This window comes from Theobroma cacao, chromosome 10 (assembly GCF_053813885.1).
Source record: "Theobroma cacao isolate CCN51 chromosome 10, ASM5381388v1, whole genome shotgun sequence".
In the NCBI taxonomy this organism is placed as follows: Eukaryota; Viridiplantae; Streptophyta; class Magnoliopsida; order Malvales; family Malvaceae; genus Theobroma; species Theobroma cacao.
The window spans coordinates 8,065,943-8,077,730 of record NC_142648.1 but is presented as its reverse complement, the minus strand read 5'-3'; the positions used below and the strand labels follow the sequence as shown (position 1 = coordinate 8,077,730).

Genomic DNA, 11,788 nt, shown 5'->3' with positions numbered 1-11,788 from the left:
GGTTCGGTCCAAGACCTACATCTACTACCTTGATTGTTCAACCAAGGATTTTTCAAACAAATCCATTATGAACGGTGAAATTCACAAACTTTCACCAAGCTTTTACAATGGCTTTTACTAGGCTCAGCTAAAACCTTTCACAATGATTTTTACCGAGATCAACCAAAACCCAACAACTAACTTTTCTAGGCTAAGTTAGAACCTATACACTCAATCAAACAATCCAAGCTTGAATAAATCCCTTAAAGTGTCTCACACACTCTAAGTATACAAGGAAAAGAGAAATTAAGGTGTACCTATGATCACTTGCTTGATCTAAGTGGTACAAAGTGAAGTGCTTGAATCTTCTACATGGATAGGCATGGAGTGCAAAAGAATGCAGAGAGTTTTTGCTGGTTTTTTGAGCTCTTTGTGTTTTTGGAAGCCTTGATTGCATTTCTAGTTGTTGGAAACCTCTTAAATACTTGAAAAATCAACTCTGATAGGTGTTAGGTAGTGTTTGACCATTGGAAACAGTTTTTTGGCAGTTTTGACCGTTAATCTGTCTTCTAGTGCTCAATTCAAATTTTTTGGCAGAATCATCTTAGTTGACTAACTGCTCTCTTAGTCGACTAAGTTGTTTCTGTCTTCTGATCTCAGTTTCTGACAGTAAGCACTTAGTCGACTAACTTTCTTTTTAGTCGATTAAGTTGTTTCTGTCTTGAAGTCCAGATTTTTGGCAGTAGGCTCTTAGTCGACTAACTTACTTCTTGGTCAACTAAGTTTTCTCTGTCTCTCAAAACTCTTGAGCCCGCCAACTTCTGATTTGAATTTTAGCTGACTAACCCTTCATTATTCAACTAAGGAGTTTTTGTTTTGTTGATTAGTTGTGGCTTCTTATTCATATACTTTTTTATATGTCCCATGGAATTATTTATTTATCATTGGCATACAATTCTTGTCATGTACACTCAAGTAGAATTATTAGACACAAATGAATGAGAATGTTTTATTATCATCAAAACCTAATAGAGCCAACACAATTTTATAAAAAAAATTTAACACCTGAGTTTTTTCCCCTTTTTAAATAGTAGAGTTAGAAAAAATTTTATTAAAATTTTTAAAATTTAAATATAAAATATATTAAAGTCACAAATTTTTTTTAAACTTCGTAAAAGTATAATAAAGATAATGGATTCAAGACAGAGGGAGTAACAAAAAAATTGCATAATTAGAACTTCATTTAAACTAAATGGGTGTTATAATTCATGTAAAGGGCTAAATTTTGAAATGAAAAAAGACAAAGTAAAAAAATTATCCAGTAAATTTTAATTGTTTTTTTTAGAAAATGAATTAAAATTGTAAAAGAGACTATTTAAGAAAAAAGAAGAAGATTGCATTTCTTTCTTACAAAGCAATCAAATGAAAACAAAAGGTGTAAAATCGTTTTATATTAAACAATTAAACAAATAATTACAAAATTAAGATAACACCAAGTTAAACAATTTCTTTATATAATTTTACTATTATAAATTAGAGCCATGTTTTTTTGTTTTAACAATCAAATAGTCTAAATAACATGAAAGTTATAAATAATAAATTTATACCATTATACTTTTAAAACTTTATGAATTATTTAAGAAAATTTAAATAATTCTTAATTTATCTTTTACTTTCAATTAAGTATTTATTTTTTTATTTTGAATCAAATAGGTCTTTTTGATTAACCGTTGACTACCTATACTTAATCAAAATGTCACTTATCATTTTGTGTGGACGTGGTATTCACATAAAAGTAAAAAATGAAATGTGACAATGTTATCATATTAAATCATTATGTCACTATGTCACATTCAGTGGCGGATCCAATTTTTTACATGAGGAGTAACTAATTATACAAGATCATGTATCGAATCAACGATTTGATTTGAAGTAAAAATTAATCACTTTTAAAAGAAAATTAAATTATAACATAAAATTTCATTCACAATTTAAATATAAGTTTTCAGATTCCCCAATGCAAATAGATATAAAACAAAAAAAAATATTAGATTTTTACATTGGGCATTGTAAACTATTAAGCGAATTATTTTTTACATAGAACCATACTAGATTATATATAATAATGCAAAAAATTCTAGTAAAATTACACCAAGTGTTTAGACTTAGCTCAATCTAATTATCCAGAAAAATACATGTTAAAGCCAAATCTTCCAATACATATTAATAGTTATGTGGTTTTGAGAGAAAAAATTATTGTTTGATTGATTCACCAAAAAATAGAATAGGAGAAATAATTTTTCTAATTTAATGAATGATAATTGTTTGATTTACAAAAATAAAAAAAGAATAAAAGCAAAGGGCCAAATCCTCCTATACAAATTAATAGTTATTTGGTTTGTTGAAAAAAAATGAAAATACTTGATTGATTTGATTAATGAGAAGTTTTCAAAAGATTTATGAAAGAAAAAAAAAAGCAAAAAAAAGGTCTAGCCAACAAAAAGAAGAGAAAAAAGGAAAAAAATTTCTAGACTTTGAGCTCAAGAGGAATCGAATTTAAACCAATTAATGGTTTTGTTAAAAAGTTTACCATTATTCCAAAAAAAATTATTGATGCAATTAGGGATGACAAAAAAATATATCTTCAATTTTATATATAAGTAATAAAAAAATAAAAAATTGAAGGGTGGCTCCCGCCGTCCCTAATTATCCCAACTGGCTTCGAATTCTTTTGTCATGGGAGACATGATTAATGATTTCAGCCTTGACTCCTAACATCTTTTATATGGCAGAAAGTCCCTCCTTATCTTTCCTAATTCTCATTAAACAAGAAGTCATCCACTGTATATTCCAACTATGAATTATGGATTTAATTTCAATGGTGATGTAAAGATAACTGGACTCTTGACTCGAAAGTCTATGCTATAAAGAATTCATGAGAAAAGTTAATTAATTAAATTATCTATTACTTTATGATTTTATTGCTATATATATTATATAATAATTATGTATTTTATCTAGGTAAGTTCAATCCTAACCAGAACAGAAACTATGAAAAACGGGGTCAAAATCAGACCTCTCTAGGATCCCCACTGTGTCACCCATTGCGCGTTTTTAGTACATTTTTAACATGTGGCCAAGCCAAATAGACTAAAAATAAAATATAAAAAACAAAGGAAAAGTAATAACAGCTGGGAAGAGGCAGCTGAGCTACTCACGAGTCATCCTCTTCATTCAAATATTTCTCTGCTTGGCGCGAAGAACTAGAAAACTTATCCCAATTCAACAAAAGAGACTCCCAACTAGAAAACCACATCCACAAACTCACCACTGCAGAAACCTTTCTTGAAATCATTTTTTGGACTTCCATTTTCTCTTATCCTTGGGCTCGTTTAAATGAGTCTTTGTGGATCGTAAGGTCCACTTTTGACTCAAACACTATAGCACAGACAAGGCATATTATTATGTAAGTTAAATCTTGGATTCATATATGAAGATTAAAACGCCAAATTATTTAAATATTATTGCATACTTGTTTGTGTTTTTGGAGTAGCCATTACTCGTAGTGAAAAATCAAAGAACTTATGGTCAAGGTTAAGGCTTTCTCTTCATACTTTTATTTTATTTATAATGGCTCACAATGAGCATATGCAAAAAGAGAGCTAGTGGTGAATGTAGGATTTTGCATAAGGAGTGGTTAAAGGATAATCATACAAGGTCATTGATCACATCAATAATTCGATTTAGAATAAAAATTAATCACTTTTGCAATAAAATTAAATTAAAATATAAAATTTTGTTAATAATTTAAATATAAGTTTTTAGATTCACCGATATAAATAGATATAAAGCAGAAAAAAATCAAAATTAGATTTTCACATTAGGCATTATAAGTTGTTAAATGATAAGACCAGATGATATAAAATAATTCAAAATATTCTAATAAAGTTATACTAAGTGTTCAAACTCAGGTCAATCTAGATATCAAGAAAATACATTCTAAAAATCCTCCAATATATATTAATAGTTATTTGATTTGGAGAGAAAAAAATTGTTTAATTGATACACAAAAAAAGAATAGAAGAAATGGTTTTTCTAATTTGATGAATGATAATTATTTGATTGTTTAAAAAAATAAAAGAAAGGGTCAAATTCTCCAATGCATAATTTTTTGGCTTGAAGAAAAAAAATTATTTGATTTGATCAATGATAAGCCTCCAAAAGATTTATAAAAGAAAAAAAAGTAAAAAAAATGAAAAAAGTCTAGTCAGAAAAAAAAAATCTAGAATTTAAAGTTGAGAAAAAACAACAAAAAAAAGTCTAGCAAGCAAAAAAGAATAAAAATTCTAGAATACGAACTTAGGAATCAAACTTAAACAAAGTAATGGTTTTGCTAAGAAATTTATCACTATTCCAAAAGAAGTTAGTTTGATTTAATTAAGGTTGGCAAATATATATATCTTAAATTTTATTTATAAGATAATAACAAAAATAAAAAACTAAGGATGGCAGCCATGACCTCTCTCTTTCTACCTTAACACATTAGCGTCATGTAACATAGAATAATAAGTGATATTTTAACAAATTACATCATTAATCAACCTTTAGATATAACAGTTTCTTTAGTCTAAAACAAAAATATAATAATTTAATTGAACATAATAAAATAATAAGAATTTATTTATTTTTTTCATAAATAATGTAAAAATTTTTTTAGATATTATGTTTAAGTCTATTGACATTTGTTTTAAGTAATCCTACTATCATAAACTTTAATGTATACGTGGATGTGCGGATGTAATTCACTAGTCTTTTATTCCAAAATTCCAATTGACAAAGATGCAAGTATTGACTTCAATAGGTCATCAGTCTTCCAAAGAGAAAAAAAAAATAGCTTATCTTTGATAAATTTATTTCTAAGGATAATAAAATTAAGTGAATTATTTTATTATTTTATCATATCACAATTATATTAATCTGAATATTTTTTTGAATTAATAAGAAAACCATTAATTTTCAGTAAATATAAAATCGTTCATGTCTATGTCAAATTCAAATCCTTGAAAGCCCCTCACATGAACTAAGGCCAAATGATGATAAAACAAGAATGGCACATGTGATGACTTTTTTGTAATTTCCATGTCTAATACCGACGTAAAATGCGACAAATTACCTAACTATGTCCTCAAACTCCAAATAGAACAATCATCCAACAAACCTACAACAATAATTTATTCATTCAATGTATTCAAATTTGTCATGTAGTTTATCAACCGTTATATTTAATATATATATATATATATATATAAATCATAATATTTTTAAAAATTTTAAATAAGTGTTATTTTTTTATTATGTTAAATTAAATTTTGATACTTTTATTTGAAATTAACCTAAAGTTTTATAATTAATAACTAATTAATTATTATTATTTAAAATATCACTTATTATTTTATATTACGTGACGTTAATGTAAAATATTGACATATTATAAAAATGATGACGTGACAAATTGATATTATATGATGATATAATTATATGATATTTTTCGTTTTTTACGTCAACGTTACGAAAGTATAAAATGATAAAATATATTTTAATTAATGTAAATTAATCAAGGTTTTGTTATAGAAGCCTATTTGAATTAAAATAATAATGTAAAAATTTGATTGGATTTATTTAAATTTTTTATATATATTAAAATTTTTTTAAAAAACAGTTAAAGGTAAATAGTGAGCAAAACCTCCAAAAAAAATCAGCTGAATTAATTAGTCATTAAGGAATCAAAACTCCATTTAAGCATTCCCTAATTAATCTTTGTCCTAAACCCCCAAATAAACACATCGATTTACGTGTGATTCATTATTGAAAGACAAAGACTCCTCTCCTCTCCTCTCCTCGTCATCTGCGTGATTCCCGGATCCTCGATCGGATCAATTTGGCGGCTTTTCTCTTGTCCGTATGGAAAGATATCCGGCCCGGTTTGCGGCTTCCGGGGGGTGAATTTGAAAGAATTGAAAAACAAAAGAGATAGAGACAGAATAATTAATTGTAAAGTGTTGAGATTATGGTCTAAATTAAAAAAATAACTATTTTTTTATACACTTAAATTTGATTGCCTTTGACTAATATTTCTTTCTTTCCAGTTCGTATGAATGGGGTTAAATCCGTAAAACGACACGTTTCCGCGTGCTGGCCATTAATGATTGCAACGGGTCTCTCCTTTTCGGGGATTTTTGCATCTATGACCTTGGATTTTATTCTTATTCTATTATTTTAATCTTTCAAATCTTAGGGTTTTGATTTTTGAACCTTTTACCAAAAACAAATATTTCCATTCTTTGCAATTAGGTACAGAAATTAAAAATTATAATATATATTTAAAAATGAAATGACGTAATAAATTACATTAATCATTGATTTCGTTAACCTATCTTCACCCTCAAACTACGACAAACAAGTTTTAAACTCAAGTTTCTTTTAGCCAATTTAATTACTCAAGCAAAATAAATAAGTTTCTTCATACAAAAGGGACATTAAATTTGATAGAATCACATATTTTCTACCAAAAATTCAAATATCAAATAAAACTTTTGATCACTTTCTTTTACTTGACTTATATGGTGCTTAATGTCTTTAATCTTAATTTAATTAGATAAAAAAGAAGAAATAATATGAGACTTTTTAAATCATAAATTCTAAATTTGAACTTTTCTTTGATAATTTTTTCAACTCTTACATAAAAATGGAAATAAAGTAAAGTGTAATTTTCACCCAAAACACAACCAAATCGTTGAAGACAACATAAAGAAGTTTTACAAGAGAAAGAACTAAGTGGGCAAAGTCCTATACAAGAAAAGAGTAGACTTAGTTGTGAAGTCAAAATCTTTTGGATGACACTTTTAATTCCTTTACTAACAAATTGCAGTCGTAACTTTTTGAAAAATATATTATGCTTTTTAGAGTTAATCTTTTGGAGTTGAAAGGAAGCAAAGCACAACATGAACTTTGCTTAATCATTTCCAACATTACTTTCACTTTGTTGACTAATTGTTCATATCCTTTTTAAGATGCCTATCCATCAACCTTCATTCCATGCATGCATTTCTATCATCATTTCTCTTTAATTAATCACAATACAGGATGCCACCCTTACCTTTTCTTTACAGATGTAAACGAATATCATATCCGTTTTTTTTAATACTTTATTCCGAATTCGTTTAATTAAGAAGATAATTAAATTTTATTAAAATGTGAATAGACTCGTAAAATATTATGAAAAATTAAACTCTAAAAATATAGCAATACAAGTTAATTATTTGAATTCGTTAAATATCTGATTAAATTTTAAATATTTATTTTATTTTTTATTGATGTGATATTTGTGATATTTATATTTATTTTTAAAAATCTTAAATTTTAATAAAAATCCATTTAAACGAGGGTGTGAAAGTAAGAAAACGTGTAAATCGTGGGGTTGTCGGAAGAAATATGAGAAAGTAGAGGGACTATTAAAACAATTACATATGAAAAGGGAAAGATTATAAACTTTAATATTCACTCGGTTTGTTTTTGGGTCTCTTCTTAATATGGGTTTTTTTTTTTAAACAAACTAATCGAAGCAAAGCATACAATAGGGCCCCCATGTGGCTCTTCTAGTCTTCACTGCATCTTCCCAGCTACTTCCTCTCACCTCTTTCTCTTCTCAATTGCCTTTCCTTTCTTTCTTTTTTCTTACCTTCGGAAACTGTGTACTTTTTCCACTTCATGTGATCAGTAAGTTTGTTTTTATTCTTTTTAAAATTTTTTACTTCACTTTTCTTTGTATGTTGTTGGTTTTTCTTTCTGGGTTTTGGGTTTTATTTTGTTTGGAATTTCGGGTTTCTGTGTTTGGGTGGTTGAAATCTGTGGGTATTCTTTTTCTTGGTTTTTAGTCTTTGGATTGTATCTTTTTATATAATTTTTTTCTACATTTAGCATGCTTGCTTTTGAATTTTATAACTTTTTTTTGTCTGTTTAATGATTAATCATGATAAGCCCTTTGTGAAATTTCACCTTTTATTTTAGTTGAGTTTTCCTGTAAATGGTAATTGGGTAGTTCTATTGAGTTATGATCCCAAGAAAAAGAGATGACAGTTTAGAGGAAATTCAATTTTGATCGAAAATTGTTACTTTGTAAATTAATATCTAGTGATTAAATTATTTTAATAAATTATTTTTGTTATTTTAATTTTCATGTTGATGATATAATTTGATTAGTTGATCTTTAGTTGGATTTAGAATTTAAAGTACAAAATCTATGATTTGCTAACTTCTTGGGCTGTTTTTGATAATTCTGTTGTTCAATTTTTTGTTTTACATAGAAATTTTGGGATAAAAATATGGTAGCAGAGTCTTGGTTTCGTAGTCTTTGGAAAATTCCACGGAGGCATGAAGGAGGCTCAGAGAAGGTTGAAATTGGAGTATTAGCATTTGAAGTTGCGAGCTTGATGTCTAAGCTTGTGCAGCTATGGCAGTGTCTGAGTGATAAGCAGGTTATTAGGTTGAGAGAGGAGATCACGAGTTCCGAGGGGATTAAGAAGCTAGTATCGGAAGATGAAGATTACATAGGTCGCTTGATATGTGCAGAAATGATTGAAAATATTACACATGTTGCAAAGTCCGTGGCTAGGCTTGCGAAGAAATGTGGTGATCTGGGTTTGAAGAGTTTTGAACTTGTCTTTGCTGAGTTGGTCCAGATTGGTGCTGACCCTTATGGTTGGGGATTTTCGTCAAAGAAGATGGACAAGAAAGTGAAGAAGATGGAGCGTTTCATTGTGGTGAATGCATCTTTGTATCAAGAGATGGAAATGCTCTCAGATCTTGAGCAAACTCTAAGGAGAATGAAAAGTGGTGATATGGAGCCAGAGAATTTGCTTGAATTTCAGAAGAAGGTTATGCGGAAGCAGCATGAACTGAAGAGTCTGCGGGAGATATCTCTTTGGAATAGGACATATGATTATACAATTCGCCTTTTGGCAAGATCGATATTCACAATATTTGGTAGAATCAAACATGTCTTTGGAATTGAACAAAATGTGGATGATGGAGATTCAAGGGTGGCGAATTCAGATTTTATGTATCGCAGCCAATCAGTTTCTGCCTTAATGCAATCTTCAGTTCATCCAACTGAGAATACTAGCCTTACCCGATTTTCTTCAGGCCCTTTTGGAATGTTTAGCACTAAATCAGGCCCAATTCCAAAACCAAGTAAAACTAATTATTTCCATTCTGGGCCTCTTGGTGGCTCAACCACAAACTCAGGCTCTATTAGTGGAAAGAATGGAAATTTTAACTTCCATTCAGGTCCACTTGGGAGGCCAACAGCAAAGTCAGGACCAATTTTCGCAATGGATAAAATCAGCAAGAAGATTTGGCAGACTAACAAACACCCAGCTGCTGTTAGCGGAAAGAAATCTCACTTGAAAAGCAACAGATTGACTCAAGTGGGACCTTTTAAAGGATGCATGATAGCTGCAGATAGTGGTACCATCAGAAATTGTTATATAAGTTCAAATGGTATTCATTCAGGAATTCTTAATGGAGCTAAAGATGGAAATCTTAACCTTCCTGAAGGAAATGCTGTTCAAACTAGTTCACCAGTGTTCAGATCCCAATGCAGGTTGTTGGATGCTCCGCCTGAAACTCTTGGTGCTTCTGCTTTAGCACTGCACTATGCAAATGTTATCATTGTTATCGAGAAGTTAGCAGTATCTCCTCACTTGATTGGTCATGATGCTAGAGATGATCTTTACAACATGTTACCTGCAAGTGTAAGAGCTGCATTGAGGGTAAGGCTAAAACCATATACAAAGAGCTTAGCTTCATCAGTTTATGATACAGAACTTGCAGGAGAGTGGACTGAGGCAATGTCTGCCATATTAGAGTGGTTGGCACCGCTAGCTCATAATATGATAAGATGGCAATCTGAGCGGAGTTTCGAACAGCAGAACTTTCTTTCGAGGACTAATGTGCTTCTGGTGCAAACTCTCTACTTTGCAAATCGAGAAAAGACAGAAGCAGCTATCACTGAGATTCTTGTTGGTCTGAATTATGTCTGGAGACTCGGTAGAGAACTCAATGCAAAGGCTCTGCAGGAATGTGCGAGCAGTAGCATCTTTGATGAATCTTTGGATCTAGAGAAATGAAGTTATTTGACTGCAGTTGCAGTATCTCCACGGATACATCGCATCAGGTTGAATGTTGGCAAGATTCCATTTCTGGCCAGCAATGGAGGCTTATCCGTTCTATTTTCCAGCGTTCATTGAAGAAGAAAGAACAATCCAACCTACTATGAAATACATCATTAAGCATTCTTTGTGAGTCAGAGGTATAGTTTGAGCTTTAAAATCATTTATTTTATATTTTTTGGGGGAAGTGCTGGTGATCTTTTCCTAGTTTTGAAGATTGTTTCTTTATTATCTTCCTCGTAATACCCTTTCCTAGTTAAGTAGTCATCCATGAAATGTGTATATTATTTAGAGCTACCCTGTTAAATTAATTGTATATTTACCATATAGGTTTATTCATAGATTTATATGTTGCGGATGCCTCTCGGTTGGGTGTGCTTTTATCTGGCAGCCAATGTTTGATGTGACAATATTGAGATTTGCTCCCCTTGATAGCTGAAGCAGATGTAAATCAGGTTGCATGGCCAGAATCCGAGGTTGATTCCTTTCTTATGGTCAGGCTACCATATTACTGCCAGCTATGAAATTGCAATGAGGTTGCTTGAATTGTTTTGTTGAATGATGTCACAAGGTATGGTTTGCTGAATGTAATGTCTGGTGAAGAGTTTTTAGCAGGATTAGTCTGGAAGCCTAATTTACTAAGAGATTGGGGAAATCTTGCAGTCATTTACAAATTGCCATGAATGAATACTGAAACTGGTGCACATGGTAGCTGGTAAGCATCTGATTTCAGATTCCTGAGTATCATGATTGGATTGCTTCAGGAAGAGATGTACCTAGAGAAGATTGAGACTTGAGAGCTCTGGTTGATGTTAATCATCCTCTCAAGTCGCCATGAGCTTTACCTAGTGCCTTTATTTCTCCTCCCTTATAATTTGTCTTCATTGGAGCAGAGGCAATTGATGCACTTAACATAAACATCAACTGCCTTTTCTTTTTTTGTTTTCTTTCAGGGTTTTGTAGAGAGAAATGCTAAAGGGATTGAAAAAGTATAGGGCTGCATAGTCTGAATGTTAGACATGAAATCTTTATCAGTATAGCTTGTACCCAATGTCATTATTTTTTTGTCACTTCACTTTCAGATTCAGGCCATATAGCACGTTCTTGGAAAGAATCAGGAGCAACCTTCATCAATCAATGCTCACTAGAGTTTAGAGTACATATTTTGTTCTGGTACTAGAATTATAGCACACTTAGCAAGTGTTTTGCGGCAATAACCTTCCTTGTGTGGATTTATAAATTTCACTGTCATAGGTTCTTGCTCTTCCACATTCTGTATTTGATATCAACCAACACGCATCTATAGTTACCTCTAATCTTATTCTGTCAGTTTCTTTTATTTCTTGTGCAGTTTAATGTAAATATATATTGCGAAGATAATATTCACGATTAATATGATAGGTGTAAGTGACATGGGTATCATCTCTAATTATGAAAATGACTTTAGTGCTACAGGGCACAGCAAATCATTCTTAAAGACAAAAATGGCATAGGAATTCCTAAATTACATTACAGAACATAAGATTTCCTTAAACCATATGGCATAACATTAGGATTTTCTTAAACTATATGCATTAATT

General features: G+C 30.3%; 1 protein-coding gene across 3 annotated transcripts; it reads left to right on the top strand.

Moving 5' to 3' along the window:
• Positions 1 to 7,574: 7,574 nt before the first annotated feature.
• LOC18586630 (type-1 restriction enzyme mjaxp r protein (DUF668)) lies at positions 7,575 to 11,524 on the top strand. 3 transcript variants are annotated; one of them, XR_001929921.2, is made up of 3 exons: positions 7,575 to 7,755; positions 8,343 to 10,348; positions 11,291 to 11,524. XR_001929921.2 is itself a non-coding variant. In XM_018129476.2 (2 exons), exon 2 carries the CDS (start codon positions 8,361 to 8,363, stop codon positions 10,164 to 10,166), a length of 1,806 nt encoding a protein of 601 aa, XP_017984965.2. In that variant the 5' UTR covers positions 7,575 to 7,755; positions 8,343 to 8,360; the 3' UTR covers positions 10,167 to 10,570. The 3 variants fall into 3 exon arrangements, 1 of the variants encoding a protein (XP_017984965.2); XR_001929920.2 differs by lacking the exon at positions 11,291 to 11,524 and adding an exon at positions 10,539 to 10,570; XM_018129476.2 differs by lacking the exon at positions 11,291 to 11,524 and having other exon boundaries at positions 8,343 to 10,570.
• Positions 11,525 to 11,788: the final 264 nt, after the last annotated feature.

Coding starts and splice junctions, on each gene's coding strand:
- LOC18586630 (XM_018129476.2), top strand. CDS start 8,361: ATGGTAGCAGAGTCTTGGTTTCGTAGTCTTTGGAAAATTCCACGGAGG.